Here is a 21,710-nt window from a genome sequence, read left to right on the forward strand (position 1 = left end):
ATATATAGAATCAAAATTAAGTGTAATTTATATTTAGATACATTGTATGCATGTATCAAGATACATAGATAAATATAATTTGCCTCCCTCGCCTCACTCGTCACTTTCCTTTCTCGCTCGCGTATTTGATCTATTAAATACATGTGAATCACACCATTTACATATTATCTAATGTGTATCTATTATGGTTTACATGTAACTAAGATGAATAAGCAAATCTCACTTGTCTTCCTTCCACTTGCCTCTGTCCCTATTTCAGACATGTGATAGCAAAAAATATGTATTTAAATATATTTGATTTAAAATTTAAAATAAAATTATTAATTAAAGAAATAAAATATAATTATTTTAAACTATATAAATGTTTGTGTAATTAGCTAACGTCCTTACTTACTTATCTAGACGGGCCCTTTTCTGACAAACCAAAGTGATATTTGACCCATATACTTTTCATTCACCATCACTACATTTCCAGAAATGCTCTGTTTGTCCCGTTATACGCCATTTTCCAGTTGATTTTTCCGCAAGCTCTCAATTTCATACTCTAAATCTCATTTTTACCGAATTGAGTGGATGGTTGCTGTTACTTCTCAGTATCCATTTGGTATCTGCCCTCAATTCCATGGAAATTCAAGGTTACTTTCCCCAGAAACGGACTTCTCTGCTCTCAATTTTCCTTACAGACTGGGATATTCAAGATTGACTCTTCACCCCAAGGTACTTCTTTTTTTCTTCTTATCATTTTGGCATTTGATGTTGAACTATTCTTCTCATGTGCTTTTTAATTAATTTGAAGTTAGATAAATTAATTGTGTAGTAAAAATGGGATTTTCCTTCGATTCTGTTGCCTAGAGGTTCAGCTTAATCAGAGTGTTGTTTGTGTAGAACACGATTAAGTTAAAAAAGTTCTTTTCTAAAAAGTATGAAGATGGTACACTGCGTATTTCTTGAAAAGTGAAAGAAAAGAAGCATTAACAGACTAAAGTTTGAGTGAGATTACTGGTGCTATGTTACCTTTATGGTTTCATAAATTAGGGAATGTGATGCAATGCTAGTTGAGTGAGCATGTAAGTTACACATTATCCATGAGGTACCGGTAAGAAGTTGGGTGGTTGAAATAATTTTTTAAACTATAGTGTGCAAGTCAACTCGAAGGCACGTCGACTATTCCGATGGTACTATTACCGAGTAACTCTGTCCATTCAAGCTTAATCAGAATGCAAAGAGGGTTGGAATAATAATAATAATAATAATAATAATAATAATAAATATCTCGAAAATATAATTTTTTTTTTTTTTTTTTGATTTGCACCGGGTGTCCGAGTCTCTTTGAGCCCCGACTAATCCCGGGGGTGCACAGGCCCTCGGCAAGGAGTTTCCCGCAAGTGCACCACGGTTAATTCAGGTTTTACCCAGTCCGATGGCCCTCAGAAATTGTTTGCACCTAGTGGGTTTCGAACTTGAGACCTTGAAAGGGAGCAAACCCCAAGGCTCAAGTCAATTGCCAGCAGGGTTCGAAAATATAATTTTTTAATGACAGGGAAAACCAGAATGCAAAGAAGGTTGGAATAATAATAATAATAAATATCTCGAAAATATAATTTTTTTAATGACAAGGAAAACCCGCAGCCGCTACCCTTTGAGTGCGCATGGGGTAAAACCCTTGTTCCTATGCAATAGGTCGCAAACCACACAGAAAAGGTAACCTGCACTAGGCAAACCCGGTGCGACGAGCTCGACCCACAAGGCAAACCCCTTGCTTTCGCTGACAAGGGTTTTCGAACTTGAAACCTCCAACATGAAAGTCTCAGACCCATACCATTGGGCCACCCCAAAGGGTTATAATGTTCGTTTTTTAGAACTTGTAACGTCTATTTTGTGACCACATTGATTACATTTATTAGCCTTCAATTCCTTCATCAATTTGTTCAATTGAATTTGGTCTTTGAATAGCTAGACTTCAATAGAATTGAATGGCCTTTAACAATGCCATAATTGCTCAACGTATGGATGCACCATGGCGTGCTCATTTCTTCACTATAAATATCCATTATCATCCATAGGATTAAAATGGTGGCAGAGGTCCATTTCCTCGTCAATAATTTAATTCTTCTACTTCATTTTGAGCTCATGGAACAAGAAGAATAATTCTTTCTCTTGGTTCTTCTTCCTATATTTTGTAGTGGTGGATTTTGATTTATTTAATCTTTGTTAGATTCTCACTCCTAGTTTTATACTAGAAGAGTTTGTTGAATCCTAGGGATACACCTATACCAGATGAAATATGGTCAATGACATTGTCTTTGACACACGTCAAGCTTTGAAAAAAAATTCTACAATGTTCGCGGTTAAGTATTTTCTTAAAGATTTCCTCTAACATTTATTTGCCTGTGCTAGGATTTTAATCTTGGCCTCCTATGGTTTTCAATTAATCGCTCGACCACACTCTCAGGTGATGGTCGGGTTGAATCATTATAGGAGAGACCTAAGTTGCTTAGACTCTTCACTTTCGGTGCTGCACCTGTGTCCACAAGACGCGGGTGTAGGATCCATTCCCTATCCGGTCAACCGATTAAGTGTACTTTGATCAAATTCGAGGGATAAATTCTGGAAAAATTCAATGATTTCTGTAATAAAAACAAAACCTAATGTGAAATTGAAGAAAATGGAATAAACCTTCTATATACAAATTTCTATTGTCACTCCCTTTCCTATTATCGCTTTTCAGGATTCTCCTCTTGATCAATATTTTCTCTACATAATATCTCATAATTTAGATTTTAGAACTCTATTTAGATATTTGGATTATCTTTATAGCCGAATCCCCGCACCCGTATCCATACATGGATCCGTACCGTATCCCTGAATCTTTAAATTTAGATCATAGAGCATCCGACCTCTAGATCCGCACCCGAGTCCGAGCAACTTATGGAGAGGCATTATATCTTTGATGGGAAGATCACAGTTTGGTCTTAGAGCGGGATGCATCTACAGGTCCTTGTTCTTATAGTCGACTCCTAGTTGTTAGCCCTAGCCTCAAGCTAAATGTATCTCATTGCATGATTCGTGTGGGTTATCTCTAGTTTGGGTAGTATATTTGTGTAGTTGTCTGTGTGAAGACTTCTCAAGTAAGCATAATGAGGCTACTATAGTCAATGCAGCTTGTTGTTTGGAGCTGGTACACTGCCCTTCAATAAAAATGAATACTTTGTTAAAGTGAAGTGATAGATCAAAGTGGTTGGTGAATGGTGATTGTAGTCAGGAATCAGAGAATAGGACCGTGTTCGGTGGCATGCTTTTACTATATCAGAATTGAGAAAATTGTCAAAAGAATAAAAGAAAAAAGTTAGTACTATAGTGTGTAATCTCACACTTATTCCCACCGAAGAATCTAATCAAATACACAGTTTGCGGGATCATTGAATTTATTTCACTAGTCTAATAGTGCAATCACATGTATATGAATATGAAATACACTGAAGTATCACTCACCGGAGCTTTACTGGAATTGGAAAAGGTAGAAGGAGAAAATATTTTGTCGTTCTTGTTTTGTTTTGTAAAGCAAGAGTTCTGGCTTATTTAACAGAGACAAGACACCGGTTCATGAGGAGTCCTAACCATTGTGTCTTTTCATTATTTAATAATAATTAAATATATAACACATATATATTTATTTATTATTTATATGGATCCGGGTTGACCCACAGGGTGATGCGAATCTAATTCCTTCACCCACTATTCAAGATAATCCATGGAGAGGTATGTCTACCTTTCATGTATTGGATTTTCTAGGACTCAATGAAAATCTGTCAGTGTCTGTAATGCTAATGTGTGCAACACAATAATTACAATCATCTGCCTATGCCAATGGCCTACACAATTTTAATATTCAATGTCATTGCTTGTCTGTATGCCAAAAGCTTTTGAATTAACTGTTGTTTGGTCTTCAACTCTTCTTATTACAGGGTCATGTTGCTGAAATACATTCTTTGCCACATGCCGGTGATTTCACTGGTGAAAATGAGCCAACACCAATTCTTGATGCAATTGAAAGTCCCATGAACCTAAAGAATTTATCAACTAAGGTCAAATAATTAGCACTTCTCCTCATTTGACCCTTGATAATCACGGGACCATATTGGCTGACTGTGACCAACTTGGTGCAGGAACTGAAACAACTAGCTAATGAAATTCGATCAGAATTATCTTTTATCATCGCAAAATCTCAAAAACCTTCAAGTTCCAGTCTGACTGTTGTGGAGCTGACTGTTGCTATTCACCATGTATTTCATGCCCCTGTGGACAAAATATTGTGGGATGTGGCTGAACAAGTAAGATCCACTTGGTAATATACCAGAAAATGGTAGATTTCCAAGTAAATGAGTTATACTAAATAACATGTGAAGCTAGCTTTAGTTATGCAGCTCCCAATTCAGGTTTTGATTTGAGAATTTTTTGTCATCGTAAAAATTTCTATTTTGACGTTTTGGACAGACATATGCACATAAACTTCTCACTGGAAGGAGGCAGATTATGCAAGCACTTGAAAACTCAAAAGGCCGGCCTGTGGCAGCGCCAGATTTTGAGAGCGGATATGACCCCTTCGGAGTAGGGCATGGATGCAACAGTGTATCTGCTGGACTTGGTAAAAATCATGCTTCTGCTTTTCCCTTTCTCAGCTGAGGATATCCTACTTCTGCTTCTTCAATTATTTTTCAAAATTCACCACGGAAGGTTACTATAGGAAGTGCTTTCTTGTTTTATAATTTAATTCTTGTTACAAATTATTTCATAAAAAGTTGCCTGCTAAATCCATCAAAAAATTTGAATGTTTTTCCAGCCTAGATTTATATAATATTCTCATCAATCATGTAATATAGATACTTAGACTGTAGTGTCACCTTCAATAGGAATGGCCATTGCCCGAGATTTTAAGGGGAAGCGTGATCGTGTAGTGGCAGTGATCAACAATGAAACAATTATGGCCGGCCAAGTTTATGAGGCAATGCGCAATTCAGGCTATTTGGACTCAAATATGATTGTGATATTAAATGATAGTCGGCATTCTTTACACCCAAAGGTTGAGGAGGCCTCTAAAATACCTATTAATGCTTTCTCAAGTACTCTCAGCAAACTTCAGTCAAGTAAACTTTTCCGGAGGTTTAGAGAACTTGCTAAGGTATGTCCCTGCTATATTTACAAAAGTACTAACAAAATACTCCTATCCACGTTAATGTAAAGAGTTGGTTCAAATGCAAAATCCTAATTTGATATACATGTTGCACAAGTAATATGCCTTTTTCAAGCACCAAAAAGAAGAATTCTGGAATTAAACAAAACAGAAATGTTATGTTCTTCTTTTCTTTTTCGAAATTAATTATCAAAAAGAGAGCAAGATAAACCTATTGTGGCTTGCAGTTAAGGTTTTTAAAATAGTTTGTACATCACTTATTATACTCACAAAATCTACAACAAAAGTTTTTCGATTTCCACTACTTTTACTAATTGAGGTCAAGCGTGCATCTTTGTTCTATTTTTCAATAGGGTAAAGTAGATTTCATTATCCCACCACAATTTGTGGGATAAGACAACTAAATGCATTAGGAAGTAGCTAAAGAGGTGTTGGGGGTCTCGAGAGGTAACACAGGTGATCGCTGAGGGGATTGGTGGTGGAATAGAGCAGTCCAAAAGAAAGTGGATGCCATGAAGGTTGCTTATATGAAGAATAGAGAGAAAAGACGAGGATGAAAAGAGGGCTAATAGGAAGAAGTATAATGCGATGAAGATGGTAGTGAAGTTAGCGGTTACAACGGCTAAAACAATAGCGTTTGAACAAGAACCAATTTGGAGGTGGAGTACAATGATCCCAGTGATATTCAGAATTGCAACAACTACTGGGGTATCAAGCTACTAAGCCAACTATGTAAGATTGGGAAGAGGGTGGAAATGTGTCACCAAGACTTAAAGGTAAGTTTTATCAAGTGGTTGTCAGACTGGCTATGTTATATGGGCGGTGTGTTGGCCGGTCAAGAACTCGCACTCTAGAAAATGCAAGTAGCAGAGATAAGATGTTGAGATGGATGTGTGGGTGTACTAGGAGAGATAAGATTAGGAATATAGATATTCAGGACAATGTGGGAGTGGCCTCAGTGGTGGACAAGATAAGGAAGGCCTAGATTGATATAGTTCGGGCATGTGAAGAGGAGATGCACAGATGCCCCAGTGAGGAGGTGCGAGGGGTTGACGATGATGGGTCTTAGGAGAGGTAGGGGTAGGCCGAAGAAGTACTAGGAGTGGTTAGACAACGCATGACACTCCTGCCGCTTACCGAGGGCATGACCCTAGATAGGAGGATATAAAGGTCGCAGATTAGGATAGAGGGTTGGTAAATAGTTGAGTGTGGTCTAGCTTCCCAGTGTTATTATTAGTACTCTCCTACTATCTTGTTTTTCGATTTTATTATTACCTGTTTTTTTTTTTTGCTTCAGTTATCATACTATTTGTTGCTTCTATTGTTCCTTTCTCCATTATTTTCTGTATGGTCCCTTCACTGTTGTATTTTCTTTTCTTACTTATCTACTTGAGCCGAGGGTATATAATCTCTCTACCTTCACAAGGCAAGGGCAAGGTTGTGCACACACCACCCTCTCCTGATCCCACTTGTGGGATTACCCCGGGTATGTTGTTGTAACTTTCATTGATACTAAAGTACCAAGAAGGTACTAAAAGCATACAAATTACAGCACAGCTGCAACTGTTACATTCTCAAAACTTCTATAAAATCCATGTACTGATCTAGATTTTCTGCCATACTTCCCTTCACCAAAAGTATTCTTTTTTTAGACATCTATTCTTAACACCAGCTAAACATGTCCTTTCCAACCAAATGATCCAAACGATGCAAAGAGGTATCGTTTTCCAGATTTTCCTCCTAGTTTTCCTGACTTTCTCATTTTGCCAACAAATCAATAGGTCTTTCACCTTTTTTGACATCACCCATTGCACACCACTCAGAGTTAATTAGGAACAGATCCCATAGCTGCTTTGTATGATTCCAATGAAATAAAATATGCTCTGCAGATTCCTGAGAATTTTCACAGAAAAAGCATCGACTGCACAAAGGAATTTCTCTTCTCTGCAACATATCTTGAGTTAAACATGCATTTTATTATGATCCAACTAATTAAACTCAGAAATTAAACTAAGCAAATTGAACTCAACAATTTTTTGGGGAATTTTCTCGGGTTTATATTAAGCAAAATGAACTCTATTACATAATAGAAACTACTAATACGAAATGAAAATAACTGGAAGACGGAATCTACATTGATGAGATAAACTTGTATGTGATTAAAGAAAAAAGAGGAGAATTTTGGGATAGAAAAAGAAGAGGAAGAATAGTTTAGAGAGAATTGAGGAAGGTGAGGAAAATATCCAACTGATCATGCCGCTCTTGCTCTTTCCGGGAATTAGTTATAGGATGCTCACGTGCAATCACAGCCCTTCAGCTTCATTAACTCAAATTAAATCTCGTGCGTCCAGGTGTTATAATTCTATTCGTCGTTTCTTTATTCTTCACTCAGCTCATTTATTCAGGTCATGAAACATTTCTAGCTACAATCCAGCCAAAACAAGCTGCTTTAGGAGGTGCTCGTGATTTCCACGATGTTTTCCATGGCCAAGTCAAATCCTAGTGGTCTAGCTCTGTGCTATTAAATCTGAGAGTTGATGGTAGTTATATTGATCTACTGATTCTCTGACACAACATTTTCTCGGGTTTTTTTTCTTTTGATGACCGGGAAATCTATCTGGAGCCAATCCTTTGGGTCAACGGCAATATATTCTTGGGAATATTCTCTTCAGTTTTCCCTTTTTTTGCTTTGTAACTTAAAGATGGTAAATGATCTCACATACTTTATCAGAACAACTTAAAAATGGTAATTCGCTTGCAGTTTCTTTTTGAACGTAAATTGTCTCCATACTCACATTGTGAAAGACCTTTCATGAAGTGTCTGGTAGTTTTTCAGGCACTTGTGCTAGCTATTTTTGTGCGGTATATTAATGAGATGATTTGAAACATAATTATGTTACTTCAGTGAGAAAATTTTCTTGGTGTTTAACAGGTTGTAGTTATAGTTATGTTTATTGCTACCTTACATGAATTTTTCTTTTGTTTTGACGTACCAATGTTGAATTGTACAATAGTATTTCGTGCGGAATTTTCGGAAGTGCACTAAACTTAGTAGGCGTTTGAACATGCAATTTCAAAATCGCAATATGAAATCATGAGATGAAATTAGCGATTGGACACGCAATTTCACGTTGATTTCATATCATGAGATGAAATTCCATATTCTCTAAAAAAGAAAACATGATATGAGAATTCAAAATCATGATTTGAGATTTTTCAAATACAAAAACTGACTCACAAGTTTATATTTTGTAAAAAAACCCACATTTATATCTACTAACCATTTATTTCATATGTAAATAAAATTTATAATTCATATCGTTATTTTTTAAACCATCTATATCTCATGTAACGATTATTCTCACCAACATATATAAAATTCATTATTACTTCAAATCAATTCTTACTTTTCCATTTATATTCACCAAATTCATTATTTTTCATCAAATTTATTTACCAACAAATGGCTCAAAGTAACAATGTTGGTTTGTCTTCTCGATCATATGATCGAGATATGTAAGTTCAATGTGAGGAGATTGTTCGTATTATGTGGGATGATTATATTAAAGACTAGTACACTACAACTTATGTTCAATTTTTTTATTGAATTAAAGTTTAATGAATAAATATTGTATTTTTTTAGAATAATTTTGTGATAGTATATTATGCGATTTTATAAACTTCTGTTTATTTGGTAATATTGTATAAAGAAGTCGGATAATTTTAATAGCTGTACAACTTATGGGGTTTTTATGTTATGAGAAAACATGCAACATAAAAAGTCCAAATTGCATGTCCAATCAAAACTTCAACTTCATCTCATGATTTCATATTGCATGGCCAAACGCCCCCTTAGTAAAACACTAGATGTACATGTATGGTTGCTTACACATATACTAGATAAGTATGTGTAGATGAGTCTACTATTTTTTTTAGAAGGAACGTGTAGGCGAGCTTCTTGGACATGATTATCATCATTGTTGCAAATAGTGATAGACTTTTGTTATCTCCGATAAAGTTATAGTGGTAAAATTCTTGTCTTATCATGTATTTCTACTATAGTCATATTCCAAATATCTGCTGCTTTTTATAGGTATTAACTAAGAAAATCGGGAAAGGCATGTATGAATGGGCAGCCAAGGTTGATGAGTATGCACGTGGTATGATTGGCCCGCCAGGATCAACCCTCTTTGAAGAGCTTGGCCTTTACTACATTGGCCCTGTTGATGGACACAATATTGAAGATCTAGTATGTGTTCTGAATGAAGTGGCATCTTTGGATTCAATGGGTCCTGTTTTAGTTCATGTTATAACCAAGGAAGAACTGGAAGTAGGAGACAATCAAATGAATGCAGTTGCAAATAAAATTATGGAAGGTTTGATCCTGATCTCCTATCCTTTTCCTTCCTTTCACACTAAGGGTCGTTTGGAAGGGTATATGAGAATAGTGTTGAATAGTAAATAGTAATGCTAGCATTAGCAATATTGGTATTGGTTATGCTGAGATTATTTCTTATGCACTGTTTGGATTGGTGTGTTAAAAATAACATACATTGCATTATTTCTAAAAAAATATTTGTTTACAAAAATATCTGCCACAAATACGGTGGGAAGGATGTGGAAAAGGTTTTGAGGGGAAATTGCAACCTAAACCATGGTGTGTATAAATAATGCTTGCATTAGTTATACATAGGTTGTAAAAGTGTACTATACAAGGTATTAGGAATATACAAAACTAATGCATGCTTTGTTTTTTTCTAATGCATCCTACCAAACGATAGAGTATATTAAACATGTTGGGGAACTCCTCTAATGCAAATGTAGTGGGAGCAAAATTGATATAACATTTAGATGCTATGTGTTTTTTCTGGATAAGTTTTGATCAAAAGGTTCTAAACTTTTATACTAAGAGCCTGTTTGGCGTTGATGGTGGGAGACCAAAAACACTAATTTTGAGAAAAAAAATACTCTTCTTGAAAAATTAAGGTGTTTGGCAAATTAGTAAAACTGCCTTTAAATAGAAGCAAAAACAATTTTTCTGTTGTTGGAAAGAAGCTAAAAAATTCTTGCTTTTCAAAAAAAGGGAGAAGCGGAAACAGAAAATTATTTTTTCCAAGATCAAAATATCTCTTTCATATATACATATTTGTCAATATATCTCTTATTAATTTATTAGCATATCTCATAGATTTGGTTAAGTTTCATTTAAGAATTTTATTTTTTATTTTTATATAATAATTTTTTATTATTTTACGTTTATTAATTATCATTTTATATTTTTATTATTTTTAATTATATATAAATCATCATGTTAATATTTTATCAATACTTTATTTGTTTATTTTATTTTATCTATGTATAATATTGGTTGAAAATTTGAATAAAATAAAAAGTTTGATTAAAATTATTATAACAGATATTTAAAAATAGTCCCTCTCTATAAAATAATCTTACTATTAAAGGTACATTAATATTTACACTTTTTCGTAATTTGACTCTTAAAAGCATTTTTTTTACAAAGATTAGTCAAACACAATCTATTTATCAAAAACACTTTTCAAATGAATTAGCCAGACACAAATTGCTTTTTTTTTAAAAACACTTTTCTGAAAAACTATTTTAAAAAAGTGTTTCTAAATATAAACAGTTTTTAACCCTTCGGGGTGGCCCAGTGGTTTGGGCTTGGGACTTCCATGTTGGAGGTCTCAAGTTCGAAACCCCTTGCCAGCGAAAGCAAGGGGTTTGCCTTCTGGGTCGAGCTCGTCGCACCGGGCTTGCCTAGTGCGGGTTACCTCTCCTATGTGGTTTGCGAGCTATTGCATAGGAGCGGGGGTTTTACCCTGTGCGCACCCAAAGGGTAGCGGCTGTGGGTTTCCCTTGTCATAAAAAAAAAAATATAAACAGTTTTTAGCAGGAATACCAAACAGACTAAATTTTACTCCAAGGGTACCCATAACAAGCTCAATCATATTTTATGGCTTTATATGCATATGTATATCTCATTCTTCAATTGTCTTGTATTGCACATTTGCACTGTTTTAATACTAAATAATTTAGAAGACGTGGATGAACTTAAATGGACTGCATGATTTGTGAGGATTCATATAGCCGACCCCAACTTGCTTGGGATTGAGGCATTCTTGTATAATTTAAAAAAGCATCTTTCTTCTGGATTTTAAAAACTAATTTTAATCAATTGATTTCCAAATAAGGGTTGAATAAAATCCTGATTATCATCACCATTCAGATCAATTTTAGAGTAGATTTCTAGTGAATGTCAGGTAAGATGTAATCTTGATAAACTGACCTTTCTTTCTATCAAAAGTAATTTGAATTTCTACCTTTCCATATATTTGGAAGCATTGTGAGCATCGTGAGGTGATGCCATAGGACTTCATGAATACTAGCTGCCCTACCTTGACCATTCAATAAGTTTTTCCTGAGTGAAGTTCATGAAAAAAATCAAAAACTGGGTATAAATGATTTGTTGTAAGCTGTTCTGGCTCAGAAGCATGTCCGAGTGGAAGCTGATAGTTTTCAGATGGAACTCGAGAAGTGTTAAAATTGTAGTAGCAAAGTTATCCTGAATGGCAAAGCTATGTATTATTACTACAAATTCTACTAATAGTCAACCTTTTTATTGTCAAAGCAGGTGTATCTAGCTCAGGCACTATACCTTGTGGCAATCGAACATATAGTGATTGCTTTGTAGAGGCCTTGATATCAGAGGCAGAGAGACACAAAGATATTGTAGCTGTTCATGCAGGCATGGGAATGGAGCCATCACTTCACCTTCTGAAGGATGTCTTTGCAGAGAAGTTCTTTGATGTTGGGATGGCCGAACAACATGCGGTAACATTTGCAGCTGGGTTGGCATGTGGAGGGCTGAAGCCATTCTGCATAATTCCTTCAGCTTTCCTCCAAAGAGCCTATGACCAGGTCTTTCTCTCTCTCTCTCTCGCACACACTCACACAGAGATGGACACCGAGGATAAGAAAATAGACAAGGCAGCTAGTGCAAATGTCTAATAAATGGCCTGGTTCTGTCCCCACCTCCCACGAAATAAGAGGAAGGGTCTCATGCATCAACAACCAACTGTCACTTTATTTGGATGTGTAACTTTTTAGCTGTAGCAAGTAAAGGATCAATGGATACAAAAAACACACTAAATACTTGGTTCAGAATTTGTTCAGTGGATTGAAAATCATTGAATTGTAGGTCTAGTCATTGAGTCAGAGACTTCACAATTCTCATTTTCTTTATCTTAATTGACACTTCCTAATATAGGAAGAGGACATGGAGAATTGAATAGGTGCTACTAACACACTAGTCCATAGGAAAAAAAAGAATTGACTTGGACATTTTTCTAGAAGTTTCACATTTATCATATTGAAGGGGGTGGTTTATGCCCTCTTCTGGGAAGGGTTACCATTTATTTACTGTAAGCAGTACGTACCTAGGTTTCCAAATGATGGTTGCAGTTTACCTTATAATTCTCTTTCAATATTCATGATATCTTTCTGGTCTCTCGTTTATCTGACTTAGAAATTCAATTGAGATCAAGAAATGAGCAACTAAAGCAAGATCTTTGGTTGTCTGCAAATGTTTTATGAAAGTTTTCCAAAATCTCAAGCAAATGCAACCTAAAAGTCCTGAATATCTAAAAATATCATTAGACTACTTTTCCTTATCCATGTCAGATTGATTTTGTTCTTTTTGTCCCGCAGCTTTAACTTCCATGCATCATGTTCCTTAGTATTTGAAACATGTCCAGAAAAGTAACTTCATTGTTGTTATATTTCTGAGCAGTAGGTCACTCTTTATTTAATCAGCCTCACGCAGTGAGTCTGAAATCCTGTACTTGCTTGGAATTTGTTGTTTTTGTCCAAATAATCATTTTAAAGAAGAAGACGGGTCTTATCAAGAGGAAAAAGAAAAGCAATAGGGAGGAAACGAAGATGTCCAACTTATTTCAAACTTGTGAAGTAAATTGGACTTCTGTTTAGAAAATGAAGTAAAGAAGTGGTTCAATAACTTTGAGAATGTCAATTGGGCATAAAGTATATAGGACCAACTTGTTAAAGTTATTGAGATCAGCATTAAATGGTTGAACGTGTTGCTGAAAGTTTTGGTCTATAACTTGTGTCATTATCATTTTATGTGTATCTTTACTTTATCAAATGAATAAATTAAGATTTCAGTGACCGCGATGCGATGGATAGTCACTGCTATATGGTAAAATTGATCCTGTTCTGTACGAGTCTACAGGTTGATAGCTTCCAACTTCAGTTTCGTCCAGGCACATTAATAGACGACTTTTATTTGGGGTTTCTAAGATATCTTGTACCAAAGAAATGTTGTCAATTTGAACGTCAGTGTGTTAAAGATAAAGTACAATTTTCTAAAGTTCCCATCATGTTTTATTGGCTGCTTAGGTCGTCCATGATGTAGATCGTCAGAAGGTTCCCGTGCGTTTCATCATTACAAGTGCTGGATTAGTAGGATCTGATGGTCCTATACATTGTGGGGCATTTGATATAGCATTTATGTCCTGTTTGCCAAACATGATAGTGATGGCTCCTTCTGATGAAGTTGAGCTTTCTCATATGGTGGCAACTGCTGCCCTTATTGATGACAGGCCGGTTTGCTTCCGCTACCCTCGAGGTGCCCTTTCAGTGATGGAACACTCATTTAGTGGAATTCCCATTGAGGTAATACTTTGGCAAATAGATCTAGAAAGGTTCTGATGCATTCATGATAATGGTAACTCAATATTTTAGTACAGGTTTGATTTGAATTATCACCTAATATTTTCAGTTTCTTTTACTAAATCAATTTTGTAATTTACAATTGGCATTCCGTGTTTATTTTATAGAAAACTATGTATTATTACCCAGATATTGCTTTAAGGGATGTGATATATTTGAATGTTTATCCAACAACAACTTGTTTCGTAATGTGATTGGTCTACATAGCACAATCAAATAAGCCCCTTCATATTTGAATTTGCATTTATACACTTTTTTGTTTTGTTGTTGTGGAGAAGGTTGGCAGAGGGAGAATACTTACAGAGGGTAAAGATGTTGCTTTACTTGGCTATGGATCCATGGTACAAAATTGTCTGAGAGCTCAATCACTTCTTTCAAAGCTTGGTGTTGAAGTGACTGTCGCTGATGCAAGATTCTGCAAGCCCCTTGACATACAACTTCTTAGGCAATTATGCAAGAACCATTCCTTTCTAGTTACAGTCGAGGAAGGCTCTATAGGAGGATTTGCATCACATGTAGCACAGTTCCTCTCACTCGATGGACAGCTCGATGCAGGAATTAAGGTAAATTTCAAATCGCTCCTGAATCATTTTGCTCAATGATAGCTGTAGGAGTTCTTTTCAATACGACCACAAGTCACATTTCCACATTAGAAGTTTGAGCTGCTTTCCTTTAATTCTTCTGACTCGTGATTTAGAAACTTTTAATAGAATGCTAAGCTTATATGCCTCCTTCCCCTCTCCCTCTTTCCAAGCACAGCTTCTTTCCACGTTACTGAATCTGAATGGACATCTTCGACTTGGAATATGTTTTTGAACTTCATGGTTTCTTCTAATATCATTTTAAATACTATATGGTCTGAGATTAAAGGTTAAACTTCTCTTTTGATGATCTATTCTTAGTGGCGACCAATCACTTTGCCTGACAACTATATCGAGCAAGCATCACCAAAAGAGCAGCTTGCTGTTGCAGGACTGACTGGAAATCACATAGCTGCAACTGCACTGAGTCTGCTTGGCCGTACTCGAGAAGCTCTTCTTTTGATGTGCTAAATTCTATTTAATTGTTCTTGTAAAGTGTAAATATCTTAGGCCCTCCTATACATACTTATGAAGTGTAGAAGTGGAAAATACACAAGGTAGGAGAAGAGGAGGGAAAGAAGAAAATAAACAGGATGAGGAAGTTTGTGATAGGAAAGAAGCAGTCCATATTTCTGAGAGTAGGTGCAACAATGTACCTCATTTCTTGAGTGACAATGGCCCATTGGCTTGGCAACTTCTAACATTCGCATCTGAAAAGTGTGGTCTTGTGAAGGCCAAACATCAAAGCGTTTTCGCCTGATGTTAAGTATGGCTTGCCATGGCAAAAGTTTAGACATTTTTTACTTGAGTATTGAGGTGCGTGGTTAAAGTTTGTGTCATGCATGTCTAAATCTTTTTTTGTCCCTAATTATTTTTGAAGGGTTATGTTTTTTTGAAAGGTGCATAAGAAGTTAAAATTAGCAGTATTTTCAGTTTCAATGAATTTGCATGACTCCAGCCCAGATTCATAATGTGTTGACTGACCTACATGTAAAAACACACAACATGTGATAATTAGAACCACAAAGCTTTTCATATATACATAACTGACCTACATGTAAAAATGGCCTCAACTTTTAGATATGTGTGTTTGAAACTTTGACAAAACATAAGAATTTTGTATCTCATATTTTAACATCCAAATAAGCTCGAATTTGAAACATAACTTTCATATATCATAAAGATCATACCTCAATCATCAATTTGTCAACATAACAATAAATCTAACAAATTCATTTAATTTAACTTAATACATGTTAAAACTGATTAAAATTTTAGTCATATGTGTCTAAATGCAGAAGGAGAAAAAGGCAAAAAGAAGTATGTGAATTTGCTTGAAAGTTACCTAATATATTGAATATTGGTATAAAAAAAAAGTGTAGGATAGATATTACTTAAATGGGGAGACCAAAATAGGAGGAGTTCTACTTTTGATTTTTAATCTTTTTTTAAAAACTTTATCAAACACTCTCAAAACTCAAAAGCTAAAAATGACTTACAAGTATGTTTGACCAACTTTTAAGTCAATCCAAATAAGCTCTTAAACTTGTATAAAGTTAAACAAGTAGACACATAAATCATATATGACATAATAAATGTAGGACACGAAATTCTATAAGTTTCCATTTTTCATATTTTCACTGTTAAGTTATAGAAATAATAAAACAATTACCCCAAAAGTACTGTACTTCCGATATATAGTCGAAAAGTACACTATCTTCTTTTTCTTTTTTCCCACTTAATGTTTGATATCCACGTTAAAGTCAGACTAAATTTGAATACATTCCGAAAAATTTCATATTGAAAGATTTTGTAAATATATTGAAAAATATTTTAAGAATACACTATCATCCAAATATAAATGCATATTACTACAATATATTATATAAGGGCGGATCGTAGGTTTTCGGAATCCTCACATACTTGGGTAAAGAGAAATTTCATTTTGATTAGTAATATATTTGAAAAATATTTTTAAGTGTAACAATTTTTTTAAAATTCTAGTCGCTTTTTTATTCCAAAAAGTAAAAAGCAGAACGCATGCAGTGCTTCACGTTAGTTTCTCCTTTCTTGAAATAATAATAATTACAAAGTCTACTAAAAAGAAATCAACCAATAAAATATTTTTTTTACCCAAATTTCAAATCAAATTTGAAACCAAAAAAGTGAGAAAAAAAGAAACACTCAGGTCAGGGTTAAAAAATTGCTTTTGATTCTCCCATATTCTCTTTTCGTTTGTTTTTTTTCATGTTTTTGTGTTTATTTTCTGTTCTGAAATTCCATTTAATTGAAAGAGGTGTAAGTAGTGCATGACACAGTCATTGCCACTTTACTCTATTATTTTTAACTAGTGGAGAGCATAAAATTGAAAAAGTAATAATGTGATCTTAATAATATAAAGCTCGTTTAGTTGGGAATAAATTATATCAGTATTAACTATTTTAGGTTGTTTTTCTATCTTTAATGTATGTGAAATAAAAATAATATTACAATATCAGGATAACTAGTTTTGAGATAAGTTATTTTGCAATTTTATTCCAATCAAATATGGGATAGACTCATCCTAGAACTAATTCCAAAATTAATTATTCCTTATCCCTCATACCAAACGAGCAATACATCATTAAGTGATTCTGCGAGTATTATTTTATGCATAATTAAACATATTACACACACAAAAAGGGAAGTTAATTCTTTCTTTGTTCAATGATTTTGATAGTAATGAGAATGAAAATGAAAATTCATCTTGTGGTTCAAATTGATATATGTTGGTCTAATTCTTTGATTTGCAATATTCTATTTTAGAAGTTAATTTTTTGGGTTTTAGTTATTCATTTTAAATTAAACTTCTGTATTTAAATTAGTTGAAATTATAAAGTGAGAGTCTATATAACCACAAAATCTAAGCCTCAAATCATTTGGTTTTCTCTTCACTAAGTTCTCTTTTATATTTAGTTATTCAAGATGATCGATGTCACTTCTTCTCGACCATCAAATAACGATAAAATATTGAATTTGGATTCTCTTGAATCCGATCGTGCTAAAAGAAAACAAATTTCAGAACCTCGCGTCCTAATCTATTGAAAATCAACAAATTAACTTAAAATTCTGAATCCGCTTAAATAAAACAAAAGGACAAGAATATCCTTAGTTAATTCAGATAAATTTGCTGGACCACTTTATTCAATATTCAGTCCATTTTGTATATTTATGTGACTAATTACGTCCTTGATCACTCAGTGTCACATGCATAAAAAGCAATGAATAGGTAATCGATTATTGTAATTAATCCCATGTAATTAATGGTATGTTTTTTGTTACATAATAAAGTCATTAAACTAACCTACCACATGAAGAGTTGGAAACAACAAATCACATGCAATAACCATATACTTTGCTTCCTTTTTCACATCACTAATCAAATCATGACGTTCATGCATGAAGAAGCAAAGATTTGGGTAAATCTTCTTTTCACCTTTTTAAGAAGATTATTAGTACTTTCTTGATCGAGATTTAAATTTTATGAGTTTTTATAAATTAATATACATTAATAATTATGTTTATAGTTAAATATCTTTATAAATATTTAGTAGATTTTTTATTTATTGTTATATATACAGATTTGGATAAAAGTTATCAGGTTTTCATACTCGTTACCATTTATGTGAATGTGTTTTACTAAGCATAGAATTTAAGGACAAAAAAATATACTTCTAAAATTTATCGTCTAAAATAAATTATAAATCTTGATGTCGCTACATAAAGTATTTTAATTGTGATAAAAATAAGAAATCATACATTTTAAAAAAACTTTATTTTTTCTGTAAATTTTATATCAAGTTAAATAACATCACATCAATTATTACCGTGCGAAAGAGTATACCATAACCGAAATGGTGTCTCTCTTTGCTTGCGTGTGTATAATCCTATATAAGTCTTTAAAGCACATTGGGCAACATGCACTATGCATGTTCATGTAAATTAAATATAAGCCTAAGTCATCCACGGCCATTCAAAGTTGTCCGCATATTTCAGTTAGACATCTCAATTAAGGCTTGTACCTATTGAACACCTTATTTGTTCAAAAGTCATTCCTATTAAACACAAAATGCTAATATGGCTAAAAAAGTGTGTTCCATCCTCCTTAAGCGCGTTAAACAATTGATTTTTTATTTATTATTTATTTTCCAACTTATACTGCTAATATTTTTTAAAATTAATTAACAAAAAAAAATGAAAAAAGAAGAAGAAAAGTCGTCTTCTTCCCCACACCCCTCTTTTCATCATTTCCTTCACCCACACCCCTTCCACCTCTCTTTCTTTCTCTCACTCTCTCCAACTCTTTTTGATTTTTTCCTTCTTTCATTTTTTAGTTATTACATAGATCTAAGTTTCATATTTTCCGGCATAACTCCATTTTCCTAATGAAGATAACATTTTTTTTCCAGCAAAAGTTAATTATTTTTCATATAATTGTAATAAATGATTAGTAATGGAAAGAAAATGAATGGAATGAGTGAAAACTTTTGATGCTATTCGGTTGAAAGGGGAATTAATTTTTATCTTGGGTGTGCAACCATGTCATACTACTTGGGGTGAAGAGGCAAGGCTTACTCATTGTGATCGCACGATACCGCCGGGGAAAGTGATAAGTACATGATTTGACGAAGAGGACCGGTGGCGTAGGTGTGTAGGTGGCCTTTTTTAGAAAAATCGTTTTTGTTTTTTAGTTAGTTTTTTTTTAAAATAATTAAAATAGACTAAAAGAGTTATTTTTTAGAATTTCATTTTTAAAATACATTTTTAGATATGAATTACACATGTCATCATTTAATTCATCAATTTGTCATGTCACTGCCATGTCACAACAAGTGTATTACACACATCTCACATTTTGGGCTGATTGTCAAAAAAATGTCAAATAGGTATCAATTTTAAGGGGTATAGGTGTTCAATAGGTACAAGCTTTAGTTGAGGTGTTTAAACGAATTATGCAGACAACTTTAAGGGGCCGTGGATGACTTAACCCTTAAATATATTTCCAAACTCGTGAGATATTTCTCTCTCGGTTAAATAATAGTTGTTCATTATTAACTTTGCATACTTCTTAAGAAAGTATAACTGGAAAAGTAATTTTACTGTATCACTCTTTGAATATAATAAATACAATGTCTTGAAAAATGTAATAGAAAAATTGTTATAATTAATGACAAGGATAAACTAGAAACTAAGTGTCACGACCCAGACCATTGTGACCCACACTAACCCTCCGGTGGAAAAACCACTACTACAACCCAAACCAAACAACTAAACCAAAAACTAAAGCATTTAAGTTACGGAAGCAAGTTAAATAGCTAAAAACTGAAGTTCCCATAAACTTCCAAAAGATATAACAACTAAACAAATGCGGAAATACTACAGTAAATGTGCCAAAACATCTAACAATGAACAAAAGTCTACACAAGGGTCACGACCCCAAACTAACGAATTAATAACTAACTAGAAAGTCTAAGTCCGAAATATGGACATAGACGAAAGGAGAACTCATGGCAGCCTGAAAGAACCGGCTCACCCTTGAATTCGATTGGCGATCACTGATCTTCTAAACGAGGTATGTCAATAACAGATTGAAGATGCCCTGTACTCAACAAAGAAAGAGTAAGTGCAGTATCAGTACACAACCACAGTGTACTGGTAGGATCACGCGGCTATCCCACTAAATGCAACATACACAAGCCAATACAACAATATAATCACATGCATATAGCAAACATATACAATATTATCAACATTTACGAACAATGAACAACGAACAACTTCACATTTCTCAAGATATACAAATATGATAAGTCATTGGTCCTCTCATGGAACCCAAACCCAAACAGTTAGCATACCAAAACGTGGTACCCGATCCAATGATTATGCCGGAGCGTGGCAACCGATCCCATATTTATGCCGAAACGTGGCAACTAATCCCAAGTTAGTGTGTCGGAACGTAACACCCGATCCATTCAATAAGCCACAATCATAATCACAAGGTACATTCTCATAATCATACAATCAAGTCATGATTCGTGACATTCATCATTCATATATCCTCATTTACAATTAATGTGATCAATAAGGCAACATTCGCATACATACATGCATCATAATGAAGCAAGAACGAACATACATCACACAATCATAGAATCACAACCATCACCCACCTTGAAACAAGCTTGAAACCCTAAGAAACTTGATCATTCCCTTTCCAAATTCGTTCTACTTGTTCTTGGTCTACAAACAATCAATATAATATGAGAATCAATAAACAATCACTAATTACCCGAATTACTAACAATTCTACCAATCCTAGATCATACTCATGATACCAAGTATCCAAATTAGGGCTTTTTTCATCATAGTTTCTAGATCAAAACCCTCACCCATTGATAATTACCCATTTGATTAGGTTCTACGGATCGAAAAATGGATTCGGGGAGTTAAAATCTTACCTTTAGCCTCAAGAATGGTGGAAAACTGTAAAGAAAAGCCCTGGGTACGTTCCTTAGCTCTCAAATTTGAAAAGTGCAGAATAAAACATCTTTTTTGTTTATTTACGACTTTAAGTCGCGCCTGGCCCGCCACAACGGTCCTCACCCCGCTACAGCGGCCCCGCCTTGGCGACTGAAATCACCGCCAAAGCGGCTTGCATGAAACAATGAGCAAATTAAAGAATTCCAAAACCCCAATTTCACAACACGTCTTCAACCAACGATACTCAGAAACTACCTGTTCATGCTAAGATCAATTTCAGGAGTTCTACTCGCCTGGATTCAATTATGTAAAGTCGTACGGATTCCTTAACGACTTATTTAACTACTCATGAAATCAAAATCATAATTAGATCACCCAACTGCTACCAAATTTCTCTATACTTTAGTGACTCCAATTTCATCCAAATCTAGACTATATTGGGAAATTCCAAGTTACTACGAAAAAGTTTTCTGACCCAAAATATTTCTCCGTTATCTTTTCTGATCGTTATAATAGATACCAATTTACCCATCACTCGTCCCCGAGTGACAAACTTAGGAAAATAAGCTAAGAAAGAAATGAAGTAGTACTTAAATCGACGAAAAATTGGGGATACTTGTCTCGCATGTCCCTCTCGGTTTCCCAAGTAG

At 34.4% G+C, this 21,710-nt stretch overlaps 1 protein-coding gene across 1 annotated transcript; it reads left to right on the forward strand.

Annotated features, from left to right (window-relative positions):
• Positions 1–440: 440 nt before the first annotated feature.
• On the forward strand, positions 441–15,102 carry LOC125838713 (probable 1-deoxy-D-xylulose-5-phosphate synthase, chloroplastic). The gene is made up of 10 exons (XM_049517753.1): positions 441–717; positions 3,966–4,085; positions 4,167–4,331; positions 4,495–4,645; positions 4,911–5,179; positions 9,285–9,567; positions 11,844–12,130; positions 13,628–13,903; positions 14,239–14,523; positions 14,863–15,102. Exons 1-10 carry the CDS (start codon positions 574–576, stop codon positions 15,010–15,012), a joined length of 2,130 nt encoding a protein of 709 aa, XP_049373710.1. The 5' UTR covers positions 441–573; the 3' UTR covers positions 15,013–15,102.
• Positions 15,103–21,710: the final 6,608 nt, after the last annotated feature.

The sequence above is a fragment of the Solanum verrucosum genome, unplaced genomic scaffold, assembly GCF_900185275.1.
Source record: "Solanum verrucosum unplaced genomic scaffold, falcon-dt-bn FXZP01000182.1, whole genome shotgun sequence".
NCBI classification, from domain to species: domain Eukaryota; kingdom Viridiplantae; phylum Streptophyta; class Magnoliopsida; order Solanales; family Solanaceae; genus Solanum; species Solanum verrucosum.